The sequence below is a fragment of the Aptenodytes forsteri genome, unplaced genomic scaffold (genome assembly GCF_000699145.1).
Source record: "Aptenodytes forsteri isolate BGI_AS27 unplaced genomic scaffold, ASM69914v1 Scaffold146, whole genome shotgun sequence".
NCBI classification, from domain to species: domain Eukaryota; kingdom Metazoa; phylum Chordata; class Aves; order Sphenisciformes; family Spheniscidae; genus Aptenodytes; species Aptenodytes forsteri.
Genome location: NW_008795128.1, coordinates 4,774,017 through 4,792,131, shown reverse-complemented (window position 1 = coordinate 4,792,131; position 18,115 = coordinate 4,774,017). Strand labels below are relative to the sequence as shown.

The following is an 18,115-nucleotide window of genomic DNA, read 5'->3' as shown; positions in this document are numbered from 1 at the left end:
GTGGGGCGGCCCGCCGCCGCAGCAGCGGGAGCAGCACACGCTGCCTCGTCCGGCCTGGCCCGCGTATTGCTCCCCCCGGTCCTCTCCGTGCAGCAGAGAGGTTGCCTTCCCCGGTTGGCCTCTCCACGGTTTTCACAGCGGTGTTGCCTGACTGTGTGGGAGAGCGCCTTGAACTTTATGTGATGTCATTAGACTTTCTCCTTACAAGCTGGCTGAACGTACGACTGAGGGATGTTTCGCTTCAGGAACACTTTTTCCTGAATTCAGAGACGCGCAAAGAGCCCTCAGAGCTGTGTGACCACACCGCGCCTTCCCTCTGCCCTTCAGCTGCTGAGTGAGTGTAGGCCTGTGCGCACGTGGGCCTTCTTCCCATCCCCCAGATTTTTACGGAAATACACTTTGGCTGCTGCTAGGAAGGTAGAGATGAAGCTGTTTGCGCTCTTCTCCTCCCTACAAATGGGAAAATGTATGCGGTGAGTCGTGTCTGTGCAGAGAGCGAGACCTTATGTACTGGTAGTCAGTAACATTACATAACACTATTCTGTCAGGTCTCAGCTGCCTAAACATTTGGAAACCCAATCCAGGTAGGGATTCTTCTCTACAAGTCTCCCCTGCATACAAGCGAAGCAGATCTCCCCCTGCCCTCGCACTACCCCATCAAGGGGGTTCTGGACAGGACAGCCACCTGACTAAAAATCCTTTAAAGTACTCTTTGAAATGTCACGTGGCTGTGTGTGTAAGGTTAGGGAGACTGTAGTTGTAACTGATTGCCTCTGTTGTACACCTTCATCTTAGAGGAATGGGATAGTGTGGGTGATTTCTAAGCATTTCTAGAACCCACATCAGAGGATGGCTTAAACATCGTAAATGTGCAGAAATGACCACAATGTAGATGTGCAAATTACAGAAAATTGTGGATTCTGTTACTGCTTAGTATCCTAGGAGCCTGAAAAGATGTTTCAATAGACCAGACTTTCTACAGGCAGCAGCAGACAGAAATGCCTTTCACATGCTGCTGTTGTTGCTAACTGTCCTCATTTGGAAGAACCAAAGCAGTGCCCCCACAAGACTAGTTCCTGATCCATTCAATCCTTGTTTGTTTCAACCAATATTGTGGAGGGAGGGAAGCAGGTAGTGGTTTTATTTATGTTGTAGTCATGGAATATATGAGCAGGTGAAGTTTTTAAAAATAATGTTTTCTTGGAGGTGTGTACCTACTGCAGATGTCAGAAATTAGCACCACTGGCTGTTAGGCAAAAATGTATTAGCCAGTTACTTATATTTACCGGAGTTCCATTGGTTCCCATTGGGAACCTTGGCTTTGTTTTGCTATTTTTTTTAGTGTAATTACTTGTATTCAGAGTTCTGTGCTCCAAAAGCAAGTGTTTGTGTTTTATCTAGCTCCCAGAAATTTATCATGATGAAAATCCCTTATTATTTAACTGCACAGCGTGTGTGAGCCATATAGGACTAACCCTTGTTTAATTTTTAGATCACATTGGAACGCTGATATTCCTATTTAATAGATGGAAAGTGGGCTGGGGGTAGGGGAGTGGTTTGTTTAGATTACCCAGACCTGGTTCTGGGTCTTCTTGTACTGTGATACTGGGCCCTTCTTTCCATGAACCCCGAGTCCCTTTCTCCCTCAGGAAGTGCAGAGGGAGCTTGTTCTATCTCAAAGCTTGCGGTTCACGTTATGGGCAGTGCAGTTGAGGAGAGAGGAAGCACCCAGTTTGCAGGGCGATTGTAGCTTAGTTTTCCTATTAGCTGTGTGTGGTCTTAAGGGAGCTGATGCAGATACTCATGTCTTGCAGGTCACGCTGCAGAGTGGGCATGTAGGAACGAGGGAGAGGTAGAGGTTGGCAGGCTCACTTACAAAGGGTTGCAAGTTTGCCAGCAGTGCCATGTGCTGTCACAGAGATTAAAGTTTTAAAGCTGGTGTCTTTTACAGAGTTAGACAAAACGAAGTGAAGTTATGACGTAGATGGGGTGACGTGTGGCTGTGAAAGCAAAGATGATACGTTTGATGTTTTATAGCATAGTGGGGGATCAGTAAGACATGCGATTAAATGCAAAAAGCACTTAAATGCTTTTTTACAGTTTTGGGGTGGGAAGGAATACATTAATGTCTTGGCATGCTCTCATCTTTGCATCTTCATGGTAGAAGATAAATTGCAGTTCTGTTTGCAGGTATTCTAAGTACAGATAGTTCTTGCCTTGGGAGATCTTGGTGCTCAGTCTATTGCTACTGATGAGCTATTTCTCTGCTGTGACATTGCCTATTTGTAGCCAGAACTGTAAAACTTGCACGGTTCTTGTTGTAATTCATTACCTTCCTTGGAGTAGTGTATCAACATCTTTCTACTTCGTATGCAAAATCCCTCCTGCCCCAGAACCCATGAAAGAATATACTGTAGTGAATTGTATGGTTTATGCTTTTCTCCATGTCGTAATGTGGAGAGAGCAGCTGGCAGGGGGTGCTGCCAGCTCTGAGAGAGAACATGGGAAGGGGGTTGCAGGAAGAAGAAAATCCTGGAAACCTCTTGCATCTGGACAAGCAGAACATGCATATGAATGGCTGGGAGCTGGCTGGTGCTGCAATCTCATAGCAGTTGGTAGACAGACCAGGGATGAATACGAATTCTTGTTTTCTGTTTCTTGTCCTAACTTTCAGTTTGATTTGGTGATGCAGGCTTGCTGGAATTCCATGCAAATTCTCCTTGTTTGTCTTTTAGCTGTAACCGGACTGACTGACAGTAACTGCTCTTGTTTCTTCTCTGCAGATTTCTGCTCCAATCTCTGGAAGATCTGGACAACAGTTTAAGGAAACTCAACTCTCGCTTGTTTGTTGTGCGAGGGCAGCCAACAGATGTCTTCCCAAGACTCTTTAAAGTAAGACAATAAAGTAATTTTCTGGAGCATAGTGAAGAAAAACTGATGTCCCGGTGCTATCCTTGTTTTCACTCACTAATGATTTGCTAGTTGTTGGAGATCTCCTTGGCTTCTCTTTAACTATAACTAATTCTTCACTATAACAAACTTCTCTTTAACTACAACTAACTTTAACTACTGTCCATAAGGGCCAGCTTGGGAGCCAGATACACTCTTGAACTCAGACTTGCGAAGAAATTTAGTAGTAGGTTGTAACCTAGTACCAGGGTGCTTGAGCTTCTCTTTTTGGGTGGTGGTCTTTGCCTTTGTTTCTATAAGTCAAGCCTCCCAGGGTTGCACTGTAACACGCTGACTCCTCTGTGTTGAGAGCTTCTTCCCTACTGGCCATTTTCTTCCTGCAGCTTTTACTCAGGAAGACTGCTATGTCCATACACCTTTACAGACAACTGAAAAAGCATATTGATCTGTATGTGAATTGCAAATAGGACTTTGTGTTAAAATTTCAAAATTTAGAAGGTTTTATGTTAGCTGACCTTCCTTTTCTTCTTCTGTTCAAGGCTGCAGTTCATTTAGCTCAGCAGCAGAATACAACTTGGGTCCAAGCTTCCTGCTAATGTACCATTTAGGATGGTGGAATATGCAGTGACCTCAGTGGTCGATGATGGATTAGTGGGATACGTTTCTAAAGTGATATGTCAGTGCTGCAGACTGTGAGAGAGACAGGGCCGGCAAGAGCATCTACTTGAATATCAAGGTTCCTCAAGCAGTATCATTCTTCTCTGTCCTGCTCTAAGATTATATTTCCCGTTGTCTTTGAAGCTTTTTGATGGTGTCTTTGCTAGAGTGACAAAGCTAAAGGAAAGAAACATGGTTCACGATAGTCTTATGAGTTGGGTTTGTCATGTGGACTGTACCTTACATACGGTTGACAGAACTAGCGTCCCCAAAGCCTGTTATAGACCAGCTGCTGAGAAGGAGGTAAACGTGAATCTATACCCTCCTGCTGCAAATGGTTCTGATGTGTATTTTCTGGAGGAGGGCAGTACTGGGGAGGGGAATCGGACTATGCAGGTCAGAAGGGGCACTGATACTTATTTTGGCCTCCGCATCTTAACACATGACACAAACTATGTGCTGCTTTTAGCCTTTTCAGAGTCTGGGTTATTTTTGTCTTTTGATCTGCAAATAAGTTCTGGCTAGTAGTAGTCCATGCCCTCCTTATTTTAGTTCAAGGTATTCACAGGATAATTAAAACTTTGTTGGAGAAAAATGTCCGCTTTGGTCAAAGAACAAAAAGTAGTTGGCAGAGTCTGAGGTTTGAGAGGTGGTTGTGGAATCAGCCAGACCTACTTTTTGCTGCAGTCTGTTTTGCCTGGGCAGGTGAGTTGATGAATATCTTAGATGTGCTGTAACAGAGCCGAAAAGAATGTGGGGTTTTTTTTGTGCTATTACATGGTAAACGTATGGCTTTCATGGGAATTCAGGCCTCTCCAGAGCTGCTGCACTGAACAGTGAATTAGCAGCAGCTCATGCCTTGCTGTCAGCTGTTGTGCAGAGGACAGTTACGTCACATGTGGTAATGCAACACTTGGACCTAATATAATTTCTGCTCTTGCTGCCAGCAGCTGAGATATGTTGTTGATAACAGTTGCTGCAAAGGCACTATTATGCATGGATATCGTGAGAAGTATACTTGTTAGCTCTGTGTTAACCTTTGCAGAGGTTTTTTGTCTCACTTCCTCTGAACAAACATCTGTAATTTTACCTCTTCTGTCAAAGAAAAGTGTGTCATTTGTTCACTGAAGTTTGCTCACAATCCCTTTGGTGTGTGTTTTTTTTCCCTACAGTTTTTCTTTGCTATAGGCTAGATACTAAGTCAGTCATGACTTTTCTTTTGTATATCTGCAGCAATTTATTGTCATACAGTTTACTGTTTTCTGGTTGGTTGTGCTCTGCTTCCTGTGTGCTACTGTAGCACATAGAGTGGTGGGCTTCTCAAAACTGTAGGAAATATCTGAATTTGAAGTTTTGTATTCTTACCTAAAATATCTGTTAGCCTTAAATGTTTTTTTATTCCATTCCTTTCTTTCAAGGCAGTAATGTATGTTTATTCAAGACCAAAGCCATCTTTTCCAAGCCTTCCAGCTGATACTGTCTTTCTTATAAAAGAAAAGAAAGGTTAAAATGAAGCTGTTAAATCACATAGGAGCAGGGCAGGGTCTGGAACACGTCTGTTTGCCCCCATATTGTCATGTTCTTATTTTGAAAAAGGACTGGAGGACCTCTCTTGAGATGTACATTCAGTGGTACATAACTGTTTTAGTTGTCTGTCTTTCCTAATATTAATTTTAGGATTTAATCTGAAAGTTTAGAAAAGAAGGGGGCTTGTACAGTTGTTTTCTGCTTCTAAATTCCCTTCCTCATCTTTGGTGTTATTTTTTAACGGTCTTTAGTGAACTAATCACATCTGTTCTTTGTGCTTTGTTTCTGGTTCCGAGGTAGAAAAGACTGTCCTGTATATACAGAGGTGACTTAAACTGTTCCACTTGGAGAATTTGGTTCACACCTTAGTTGTGTGAGGGGTTTTTTAAGTGTCTCTATAGATTTCTGGCTGTGTTTGACTAAAGTGTTTGCTAAACAAATCTGTGGGCTGCTGCTCTGCTTGATGGATGTCTCAGGAGGGTCGCTGTGGAAACCATTAAACCTCTTCTCATAGGATTCATTTTCTGAGGAAAACTAGGACATAGTCTTTGAGAGCAAACTGTGCTCTGGAAAAGCCTGGAAGAGGCTGAATGCTATTTCATAAGGCCTATTCCATGTAATCTGTGTGAAGATACAGAATAGGTGCATGGCACAACTAGCATGAAATAACTCTCCAAAGGCAGGACTTTAATTTAAATCTGAATTGCAGTATCATACTCTTATTGTGCTGACCAGAAAGGTTCACTCAGTTGCCATCCTTTGTCCTGCGTTTCCCACTAACTTGTTTTTTGCTGTTTGGGTTGGACATTGGGCCTCTATTATGTGATGGCTTTAAAGAAGACATTGGAAAAAACTTAGAGTGTATTGGTTTTACTTAATGATAGTCTCCACATAAAAATACGGGGTTTTGACCAGAACTTGTATTGAAAGAGTTCTCTGAAATGCTTTCTCTGCAAATGCTGGAACGGGATGGTAGGGTTACTTTTGGACAGCATGTGTAGCCAAACAAGGTGGTGTTAGGTTTGGGGACTGAGCTGTAACCTAAGAACATTAGCAGTGAAGAACTCAAACCTCCTCTTACGTGTTTTAAACCTAACATATAGGAATTTGCATAGCAGATGCGATGTTTGCTAGAGCTGATAAAATTGTTGATTCTTTGGTTATCTTGACTCCAGACTGCTGTTCCTCACAGGAACCTTGTCTAAGCTTCCAGGACTTAACACTGGCCAGGGATTCTGACATCCTTGTTCGTAATTGCACTGGTTAGAAAGAGTCTTCTGTTTGACAGTTGTGTGTATTGTGTTTCTTGCAGGAATGGGGAGTCACTCGTCTCACCTTCGAATACGACTCAGAGCCGTTTGGTAAGGAGAGGGATGCAGCTATCATCAAACTGGCCAAGGAGGCTGGCGTGGAGGTGGTGATAGAGAACTCCCACACCCTCTATGACCTGGACAGGTACGGGGAGAGCAAGGGCAGAGGTGCTGCCTGGGCTAGGCTGGGATTATCGTGTCTGGAAAGACTTCAGTCTCCTCCATTACGTTGATCGCTATACGTTCATCGCTGTCATCCTGTGTGAGTCTAGAAGGTGTCAACAGGATTACTCTGCGCACTCGCACTTTTGATTAGAACACGTCAAAGTGCTGACAATGGCATGAATGTACAGAAAGGTGTTGCCTCAAGCTTATTAAATTGTACTTGACAGTCATTTAAGTTGCTCAGCTGTGTCCTATTGATTGCTCTCCTTGAGCATGTCCTCACTGCATGGACTGCTTTTTTTGCTTCATTGTAATAAAGATAGTTGAGTTGTTGTCTCAAACGGGTTATGAAAGCAGGGCTTTTAACTGATGGATGTGCTAGGACAGCTGGAAGAAGTAAAACAAGGTAGATTGGGGCAAACTTGCCTTATTCTAAAACCTGAATGCCTTGTCTTTGTTGTGTATTTGCTATGGGGGAGCCTTTCCTTTATGTTGAGTTTTATATATTTACTTATATATATAATCTCCATATATATGAGATCTCCTTAAATAGTGGAGACAGTCTTTCAGCTAAGACTCAAAGGTATGCTTGACTTCAACCATGTTTCAGTACTATTCTTATAGGTTGCTTGCTTTTTTTTCGCCCTTTTTTTTTTTCGGATGACTTGTGCCAGTAATGCTGAGTGTAGATTTCCTCCTATAAATCTTTAGCATCCATAATTTCCTATGGGAAGGAGCTTTGCAGTGTGGGAATGTTTGTCTTTGGAGTGAGGAGGATTCTTCTTGAACCTGTCTCGTGAGCAGACACTGCTTTCTAATTTTTGCATTAGAAGAGACCATGAATACTTATATGAATACATCCTCACCCCTTCAATGTCAATGTCCTTCACGTCCTTCCTCATGTCATCTTTGTCTTTTCCAAGGTGGAGAGTCCTAGTTTACTTAAGTTTTCAGGTGGAATCTGTTCCATATCTCTTCTAAGTTTGTCACCTTTCTTTATACTTCTGGCTATTCCTAGAGATGGAGAGCAGTGGTGAAAACTGTAGCTAGTGTTCAAAATGCGGGAGCGACTTGGATTTGTATAGTGCTATAATGTTTCCTGTCTTCTAATAGTCGCTAGCATTCTTTTTGCTTTTTCTGAGTGCTGCTAAGCACTAAACTGATGTCTCGGGGCTTTCTTCCAGAATGATCATAGCTATTTGAGAGGCTGCTACTATAAAAGTAAGTTTAAGATTGCATAGCCATGCATATGGAGAAACAACATGACCAACACTGCATTTCATCTGATATTTTTGTCAGCTGGTCATGTGGTGTATAGGGAAATTTATAAGTTGCCTTTCATTTTTAGCTATCCCAGATAGCTTCTTGCGTCATAAACTTTATCATCATGCTCTTTTTTTGTCCCTTCCCAGATAATTTATGAATAATGTTGAGCAGCACAAGCCCTAGCTCAGCTCTGTGTAGGATTTCTCCTCCTGTTGAAAAAATGGATTCCTACTCTGTCCTGTATCTCAAAGAATTTTCTGTCTGCAGGGATCTTTTCCTTTATCCCAATTTATCTTGGTTTCTTTAAAAAATTTCAGTAAGGGATCTAGTCAGATGGCTTCTGAAAATCCAGGTATAGTATATCAACTGCATCTCCCTTGCCCCAGGCTCAAATGTCACTAATAGATTTTGAGGCACAACTTCCCTTTACCGAGGCCAAATTAACCCTCCAAGCATATTGCATATACTCATGCATTCACTGATTCCATTAGTATTTTCTACCCGTCTGCCTAATGCACATATCAGGCTTTCTATTCTGTCATCCCTTTGATGCCTTTGAAATGCTTTTTAAATCTGGAGTCATATTTGCCTTTTTTTTCCTCATAGTATTAGGGCAGTTTTAAGGCAAGCATTACATGCAGCAGCTATTAGTTTGGGTATTTCTTGATGTCCTTTACAACTCCAGGGTAAATGGTCCTGGCAAGCTGGTGCTGTTCAAGCATAGCTTTGTTTTGTGGCATTTCTTCCTGACCTCCCAGTCTGTGACATCTCCTGATACATTTCCTTAAAGAGATTCAGAGGGGCAGCCTCCCCAAATACCTCCATAGTGAACACACGTGCAAAACTAAATGCATGATTTTTTGCTGTGGTGTTACAGTCTCTGCTTTTTTTTATGACTTGATCGCCTCTTGGCCCTTATTAGGGCAGTTTTAAGGCAAGCATTACATGCAGCAGCTATTAGTTTGGGTATTTCTTGATGTCCTTTACATCTCCAGGGTAAATGGTCCTGGCAAGCTGGTGCTGTTCAAGCATAGCTTTGTTGTGGCATTTCTTCCTGACCTCCCAGTCTGTGACATCTCCTGATACATTTCCTTAAAGAGATTCGAGGGGCAGCCCTCCCCAAATACCTCCATAGTGAACACACGTGCAAAACTAAATGCATGATTTTTTGCTGTGGTGTTACAGTCTCTGCTTTTTTTTATGACTTGATCGCCTCTTGGCCCTATAAATATCCTGGAGTGTCTGTAAAGGGATTTTTTTTTTTTTTTTTTTTTTTTTTTTACTATCTATGCTTTTTTTTAAAAAGGTTTCTCAAACTTTCATTTGGGTTGGGAGGTGCAAGGAGGCTGCTTTTGTGGCTTTTAATTTCACCTACCAATTTGGGTTTTTTCTGTCTTTATTTTGCCTTCATTTTTCTGAAGGATTTTGCCTTCTATTATCTTTGATGCTATTCTTTAATTGTTTTGACTTTTGTGATCTTTCTGAAATCTTTTTTTGATGGTTTGTGTTCATTTGTTGAATTTCTTTTTTCCCCAACGTCATCTTCAAATCACCTCTGTGTTGCCTGTCAGTGTTTTATGTCTCAGCTTGTTCTTTTTGCTTAGCACGCTTCCTTATTTTTATGCGTTTCTCTTCTTGAAATAAAAACCATTGTGGTATTGTTGCTCCTGGAAGGATGTTAAATTGATGCATGCCAAAGTCACAGTTAGAGCAGGCAAGTGATAACTAACATTTTCAGCTATACCTTAGCGCTGCCTAAGACCAAATCATGAATTGCCTTTCCTTGTGGGTTCCTGATCAACTGTTCCATGGAGCAGTCATTTATGGCAACTAGAAAATTGATTTTTGGCAGGTGGTGGGGTGTCACAGCTACCCAGTCTGCGTGGAGGCAGTTGAAGTCTCCAGTTACTCTGACATTTCCTGGTTCTTGGCATCTCTGAGTCAGTTTCTCAGCAGGTGGTAATACAGTTCTAATACTGTATTTCTCCTGGAAGCCTCTCTGAGTATATCGCCCTCCAGTCGTGTTACCCGGTCTTTTGACTCATGGTATGTGTTGTCCCTCTGCTCAGCCTACTGTTTTTCCTGCATAATTAGTAACCTGGTGGTAGTGTCCTACTTCTCATCTTTCTTTAATCAAGTTTCCGACAAGATTGTCAGGCCTGGTTTTGAACAATTTAGACTAATCTTTCCTTCTACATAAATGATTTCAGCAGTCCTTCTCTTGTCCCCTGCAGCGTATTCCCAGTACCACCACCAGCAGCTCCTTTTAAACATTTACAAAGAGCCTGTTCAGTTAACTTGTGAATTTGACCAGTTCTACTCAGTAGGAAGATTACAGTATGCTCCTTGTTGGCACTGCCAGCATAGCTCTGTGATTATCAGAGCATCTTTCCCCTCCTCTCTCCCAAAACAAGGAGGGGGCTGTAGAAAATCAGCATCAGTGCTGGAAAATACTCCTAAGAAAATCTAGGAATTCCCAGTCAAGATTAGCAATGTTCAGATTGTAAAGTCAGACAGAAAAGATAATATCTAGGGTATCATCTTAGCCTGCTCAAAGCCTTTACTTGACAATTATTCTGTCTGACAACTTCCAGGTGACAGGTTGTTTTGTGCTTCTCTGGATCTGCCTGTTCTCTCCTCCTTAGGATCTAAATCCTTTGTAGTCTGCTTGCTGACTGTCAGCATTGTGGTTTCTGTAATCCCAGGCAGGCTTGGATTATTCAGGGGGGTTGGTTTAGGTCAGAAAAGAACATTGTGAGCTTGTATGTTTGTAGCATGCATCAGGGGCAGCTTTTCCTCAAATACTCTAGCCTAAGGCTGAAATGATAGTTAAATGTGCTTTAATAGGAGCACATACTAACTTAAAGGAACCAAGCACTGGGGAGGCGCGCATACCTTAGTGGTTCTGCAATTCATAATTACGCTGTGCCAAAAAAGTGGTTTATTTCCATCTAAGAAGGTTAAGTCAAACTTCTGCCTGCCAGATCCTGTTATCCTTGTCTGTCTTGCATGGTGCTCTGGTGCCAGGTGTTTTCCCCCTGCGCTGATACTTAGCCTGTCATCAAGTCACTTCTTCATCTTTCATATGCTTGTGTGTATGATTCTGCAGAAGTTGAATTGTTCGTACTTTGTCCAGCGTCTGTTGTGTGGAATATCTGTTGGTTATCTCTCCATCTCCTCTTTGAATCTGTAGAAATACCCCCTGTCTCATGTATGCGTAGCCCTACACGAGCTCTCTGGAGCGAGGATTTAGATCAGAGCAGTTGCATAAGCTGGCGAGGCTTACTAAATAGTCTGTGTGAATTGGTAGTGGGGTGCGTTGTTGAGCAGCCTGCTTGCCGAGTGCTAGCAGACAGCTCTTCCTTGTGCAAGGAAGCAGGGAGGAGCACATTTGATCCCTTGCCAGAAACGGGCCCTATCATTTGCAAGCGAGCTGAGGTGTCAGGTTTTTGAGGCGAGGAGCTTTCACTAGCTCGGTAGCCATCCTGCTGGGGCACTGCTGTGGAGATGTGAGTCAGAAGCTGACACCTGTGGGGATGTGCATTCGAAGTCTGCACACTCTGCTGTCACAGGTGACTGACTGTAGGATACCTTATAATCCTAGCAGCACCAGAACTATGTTTGGTCAGGTTTTGGTTGCCTGCTTTCTTGAGGTAAAGTGTGACTGTGTGACTGACAGTCAAAAAGACCCTCGTAGCTTCCGGCATCAAGGTACTACTCTCAGGTAGCGCTGGGCAGTGTATTGTTAGTCTGGTAGCAGAGCCATTTTTATGTGTGCTCACTAACACCAGAAACGTTAGGTTTTGTATGATGAATACAGTGATTCTGCTCTTCTCTCTTCTGCTTCAAGAAAACTGGAAGAGTAACTGCCACTTGTAGTCCGAGAGTTGCGCTGGGGGAGACGGATGATATGGGAGCATTAAATCCTGGGGAGGGTCCTCCCTTTTTCTGTCATCGGGGAAAGTCCTGTGAGATTGTGCTGCCTGGGTTAGGATAGTAGGAGGAAGGAAAGGACTCCTGCTTGGGGGGCTTCCTGTACAAATCTTTGTACAGAAGGCTGAACAGCACTACAATATCCGGTATGTATCGTATAATATCCAATATTGTACAATACCCAATATTTGATACTTCTTTTTATGGCAGTATTGTGAAAGGATCAACTTTTGTTGCATAATGCCAGTGTCAGGTGCTGTGAAATGTGCAAATTGTCCTAGTCCTATCTCTTAAAGATTTGTGTCCCAGATCCAATAACTGTCTGTTTAGGAATTTAGGAGCTGTACTAGGTAACTTCACTCATATTCACGTTCTTGAGGATGTCAAACACAGACACTAGCATCCACCTGCAAGTCACAGCGATTTGCTTCAAGTAGCTGTCTGTTCACAAAAGTTTTAGCTGTGGATCTGGGATGTGGTATAATAGCGTGGATCTCAGGCTGAGCTGCAGCCTCAGCAGATCTGTGGAAGAGGACTGAAACAAGAGGCAGTGTTAAAGAACTGGCTTCCCCGCCCCCATCCCAAGCACCTCAGGGCAAACACCGTGCAGCTTTGTCACATTTTTGCTTCCAAGCACTGAACTACTCTGGAAACAAGCGAGACTCTAGAGTGCTGTAACTGGAAATGCCTCGCTTCTCTTCCAGCGGCAATGATGATTTTCTGGGGATCTCTGTGAACTGATGGGCTTGTTTGGGGGGCCCCAGTGCTCAGAGCAAGTCGCAGAGAAGATTGTGGTGGGTAGTATTCATGAGAGTTCGTGATCTCTTACTGTCCCTGGGGTGGTACACAGAGACAGCTGGTTGAAAAGTGCTTGCATGAAAGCAGAGGAGATGTTTTCTGGTATGAAGGTACAGGACAGAATATGTTGCCTGTAAGGCTCCCCTCAATACACTTTCTTGGAGGGGTGGCCGAGTGTGCTGTGCCCGCGCTGTGATCATGTTTATAGCCTCACACTAAAAGTTTAGTGGTTTGCGCTCTGTGCACATCCTGATTGCCCTTCCTCCCCTGTCCTGTTCATTAGTGTCTTTTTCTCCCAATGTTTACAAGCAGAAAAACGGGAAGGAACTGCGGGAGGCTTCATTTTTAACCTTTGCAACTGTGCTGCCTGTTTTAAAGGCTCCCCTTCCCTCGGCTGGCAGTGCGGAGGAGGCCTGGGCTCCTGCTCGGCGCCTGGCCTAGATGGAGGCGGCCGCAGCGGGAGGCGCGGCGCGGGGACGGCTTCCCCCGTTGCCGCCGCGCAGCAGCGCGGGGAAGCTGGGTCACTGCGGAGCACACGTGAGGAAGGGCTCAGGGCTGGGGAAGGCCCTGGGCCGGCATGTCGCTCCTCCTCGCTACACGTGCGGCTTCGGGGGAGGAGAAGGCACATGGCGTCTGCCGAAACACTCTGCTTTAAGCCCAGCCCCTTGCATAAGCTGTTGACTGTAATGGGTGGGGGAGGCTGCTCTGCTGCAGCTCCTGTGTGAGCTGTGGGGTTGGCTGCCTCAACTTTATGTAATGCTGGCGATCCCTGTGCTGTCTGCTTTGCTGTTAACTCCTTCCTCTCCGTGCGGGAGAGGGGGTTAAAATGGCATCTTTCACCCTGGGGAAGCTTACCTGGCCCAGAAGCCCAGGGGGCTTCTCAAAGCTCTCTGTCCCAGGAAAAATAAGACTGCATAGCCCTAGCAGGCTGTGGATGCTTAGTGAAGTAGAGGAATGGGGAACCGTGGCTGTCTTTTCCGTAGCATGATCTGACACAGGTGAATAGCACGAGATAGGTCTACTCGTGACCTTATGGCGTGGGGGAGGATGGCGATTTCTCTGATCACGGGGAGAGAGGAATGACAAAAACTGGAATTTGTCTCATCTGAGATAGGTGGAGGAGGGGTCACTAACAGGCTGGGACTTCTTCTGTCAGATGGGGTGAAAGTAAGGTCAGAATCGGGTTAGGATATCACAAGGCATCAGGGGAAGAGATGCAGGTCTGGGATTTGCCATCTTGGGGAGGCAGAAAGGCAGTAATCAGATTGAGATTTCATACAGGGGTCTGATGAGGAGCTCTGGGAGAGAGATGTGACGCTAAGCCTGATTCAGCTGGAGCTGTTTTGGTTTTTTTCCCATGGAGATGAATTAGTATGTGGGGTTTTGTTTTCTGGTGTGTTTTGGGGTTTTGTTTGTTTGTTTTTAATACCCCTTTGAGGGATGCATCAAGTGGAAGGTAGGTCTATGAGGATTTCTGTATCCAAAGTGAAAGGCTATCCTGAGCAGTGATAGTGGGATGCAGTTTGGCTGTCATTGTGTTGTGTCTTTTGTGGTAGCGAGGCTGTGTTGTTTCACCTTGCTTATTTTGTCTCCAGAATAATTGAGCTGAATGGCCACAAGCCACCCCTCACCTACAAGCGCTTCCAGGCCATCATTAGCCGTATGGAGCTCCCAAAGAAGCCAGTGAGCACTGTAATGAGCCAGCAGATGGAGACATGTAAAGTGGACATCCAGGAGAACCATGACGACGTGTATGGGGTCCCGTCCCTGGAAGAGCTGGGTATGTGTCGAGAATGAAGGCAAGGGTTAACTGCCAGCTGAAAGGGGATCTAGTGAAACTGTTTATGATGGCTGGCATGTGCCCAGGACAGCTCCAGTGTTCTCATCTGACCTGAGCTGCCTCTAGCCATAGAAGCAGCCTAATGTTTTCAGCGAGTGCTGGACCTCATGAAAATAGACTGCTGTCCCTTGCACTACTGTCGATGCACAGCGTCCCCTTTAGCATTGCTCTGAAATGCTCTGTGTCTGTCCATCTCTCCTCTGTTATACTGAGCATGTAACCACTGTATCAGTGTCTCATGTCCTCGCCAGCTGCTTTCCTCCTACTGCCATCTCTGACACGTTGTGTAACAGACCTGAAGAGGTAAACTAACTGTGTACCAGGCTTAGATAATTTCATTCATTTATTGCCCAGCAGCACCAATTTGGGAGCTTAGCAAGACAAAAGATACTACGGAAACTTCTTTCACTCATCCTGCTATGTCTTATGGTCCTGTATTTTTCTTGGAGAAGGAGGAATAATAGAGAGCTGAGGCATGAGGAATGCAAGGCCTACATCAGGGAAGTGAGTCTAAATGCAAGGGAAGAACGGATTAATGCAGAATACTGTCTGCGTGTGTGTGACTGGAGGCTCCATACTAACTTTACAGGAGTATCAACTTGTACCTTAAGGCACAGTTTCAGCAGTCATGTAAAAGCGGAGGGCTTCACAACAGGAGTATCGTAAGGGTTGCAGTCCTGGGTAGATCTGCTTCCTTTATTGCCTGGCCTAATGCAAGACAGCCTGCAACCTTACACGGCTCTGCTTGCTGCCAGGGGAGGCTCCCCTGTCAGCCCAGAGCAGTGCACGGCAACTGCATTGTTACTTCCCCTTTTGCATCAGTTCTTCAGCACTAATCCAGTGCCTTCCCCAGCACCCGCTTTCAGCAGAATAGGAGCCTCACCAGGAGCAGCCAGGCTCTCTAGTGAGCTGCTGGTGTCCATGGCAAGGTACTTTGTAAGGCAGAGCTGTGGAGCAGATGTTCCTTTGCCAGCTGCTCTGGCCTTTGGAGCAGAGCCCTGTGGGTAGTGCTGACACGTAAGAGAGAGTGCTGGCGGTGGGAAGAGTCCCCAGAAGGCTGCCTGAAGCATTGCAAGGAGAGGTCCTTGTAGTGCAGTGTCATGAGCAGGCTCTCCCCACGTTCCACATGATTTGCCTGCTGTAGAAGGACTACAGCAGCAAGTAAGCCATGTTAGGTAACTACAGTATTTAGTGTCTTGCTGTTACTAATGCTTAATCCCATCTATACCCTTTGTCTAGGTGTGGCTTCAAATCTTACAAAGTTCTTTCCCTCAGGCTTTCCTACGGATGGTCTTGCCCCTGCAGTTTGGCAAGGAGGGGAGACAGAAGCCTTGGCGCGGCTGGATAAACACTTGGAAAGAAAGGTAACCCCTGTTATTTAAGTGGCGATTCCTGCAGGCTGTGCTTCCAAACGAAAAAAGTTGAGCGTTGGCCATTGCTCTATTTTCTTGCTCTTCCTAGCAACGGTTGCAGCATTCACCTCTGGAAGGGGTGTTTGGTGGTGTTGGAGTACTCCTGTGACCTTGGGTTGTGTGTGGAGCAGAGAGCTCCTGGGCTTCCTCAGACCCAAAGAAGTAGAGCTGTATACAAATTATGCTGGTGTTTGAAGCACATACGATTCTTTCCCTTGTTTCTACCCCTCAGTTTCCTTTAGAGGAGTGCAAACTTGGAAACTTCCATGTAAGTTGCTCAGTCCCTCCTGCACAATGCACACCATCTCATTTTGTCTTTAGCTAAGGTATTGGTGCGAGTACATGCTCATAAAAGAATGCCTTCCCCTTGTACATCAGCCTGTTAATATGTTGTCTCACTGGCTGGCATTCCTTGAGCCCCTTGCTGAAATGCTCAATTTTTTTCTATGGGGCACGAGTTCTTGATTATAGTGCACAAGGCAAACAATTTCAGAGTAATGAAAGATGACCCAGCTGCGGGGGCATGACTCAATTTTAACCAGTTTGTGTCTTTTTAATGCTGGGTGGTTTGGTGGCAGTTGTAGAGATCAAAGCATAAATTCTTGTGCTGAAGAGGGAATAAACTGTCAACATAGTACTCCACAAAAAGGTCTGAATTTCCCCAATTTTCTTGTTTAGTGTGTGAAATGAGATAGACGTACCTGGACATAAACAATTGCGTTAGTTTGTGTCCCTAGGAGCTCTCAGGGTTATTAGCTCCTGCATGCAAAGCAAATTTAGTCCTTTTCTTGGCCAGAATGACTACCTGGTTTAAATCCCGCAGCAAAGATTTTGTATTTCTTGAATAGGATGTGGAGGTTGGGATTGCCCACTTGAGATGTCTCCCAGCAGTGGTTGGAGGTGAATAGAAGAGACTCTGCTGTCAGACCCAAGTGGCCTCACCACCTGCACAGATGCCTGCCCTTAGCAGTGTCCCACAAATTTGGGGTTTTTCTGGCTCATTTCTCTTTAATATGTCTAGGCATGGGTTGCAAATTACGAAAGACCAAGGATGAACGCCAATTCGTTGCTGGCCAGCCCTACAGGACTCAGTCCCTACCTGCGTTTTGGCTGCTTGTCCTGCCGCTTGTTTTACTATCGTCTCTGGGAGCTGTATAAGAAGGTAAGACAAAAGGTTCATCTGGAGAGCAGGCTGGTTTTGAGCGTAGCATGATGCTGGTTCCCAGACAGTGTGCCAGAACAGCTGCAAAAGTTACTGTTGCCTCACTTGTGTTTCACTCTTGGGCTAAGCTTGTTGCTACTGCAGAAGAGGCTCTTGGGTGAGGAAAAGTGATTCTCCTGTATATAGTCAAGAAAACCTTAAATCTGCCGGTACCCTGTTCTTCAACCTGGGCTCCTGTGTAGAGCCACGTAGAGCTTTTTGCTGTTAGTTTTGGGTCGTTCAAGTCTCTTGTCAGTGTACTGAGTGAGCTAAAAGCAGCACTATCTTTACTACCTGGGGTTTCTGGTGAAGGATGATCTGGAACTGAGCTCCTTTATGGCAGTTGTCAGTAATTGACTTGGGAATTGTGTATAAATGCATGGGTGGCTTACAGATCAGCTTAATGACGCCAGTCCTCCTCTGCTTGTGAATACCCTTGTTTCCCCCTCCACAGGTAAAGCGGAGCAGCATGCCCCCGCTCTCTCTGTATGGACAGCTTCTGTGGCGGGAGTTTTTCTACACAGCAGCGTTTTTCTCCACAGCAGCCACAAACAACCCAAAGTTTGATCGTATGGAGGGGAACCCCATCTGCATCCAAATCCCCTGGGACAAGAACCCTGAAGCCTTGGCAAAGTGGGCAGAGGGCAAGACAGGCTTCCCTTGGATCGATGCAATCATGACCCAACTGAGACAGGAAGGGTGGATCCACCATCTGGCCAGGCACGCGGTGGCCTGCTTCCTGACCAGGGGTGACCTCTGGATCAGCTGGGAGTCAGGAGTCAGGGTGAGTCTGGCATTTCCAGAGGCTTGCAGGGGGCCATAAGGAAAACAGTCTCCCTGGCACTTGCTGCAAGGATGGGTACACAGGTATGGCTTTTGCTTCACGTGTAAAAGTTGCGTGGAAGAGAGGATTTGCTAGCGGGCTCTTGGCCTGCCAGCAGCCTGACGTCTTTCTGCCTTCTAGCGTGAGGCTCTGACAGTATCAAGAGTCTCCAGTAACCATAACTAAATGTTAGTGGGACCCACTGATATGGACTGACTGGGGTTTTGGGGGTCTTTTTTTTTTTTTTTAAAATTCTCTCCGTCTGACTTGTTT

The 18,115-nt window shown here is 45.0% G+C and overlaps 1 protein-coding gene across 1 annotated transcript in view; it reads left to right on the top strand.

Moving 5' to 3' along the window:
* Positions 1 to 2,788: 2,788 nt before the first annotated feature.
* Positions 2,789 to 18,115, top strand: part of CRY2 (cryptochrome circadian clock 2) — a 19,753-nt gene continuing 4,426 nt past the window's right edge. Inside the window, exons 1-6 of the mRNA XM_019471610.1 lie at positions 2,789 to 2,892; positions 6,407 to 6,549; positions 14,162 to 14,346; positions 15,682 to 15,770; positions 16,840 to 16,980; positions 17,474 to 17,803. Of these exons, the coding sequence (XP_019327155.1) occupies positions 14,229 to 14,346; positions 15,682 to 15,770; positions 16,840 to 16,980; positions 17,474 to 17,803 (678 nt within the window). The 5' untranslated portion in view covers positions 2,789 to 2,892; positions 6,407 to 6,549; positions 14,162 to 14,228. The remainder of the gene's footprint in view (positions 2,893 to 6,406; positions 6,550 to 14,161; positions 14,347 to 15,681; positions 15,771 to 16,839; positions 16,981 to 17,473; positions 17,804 to 18,115) is intronic.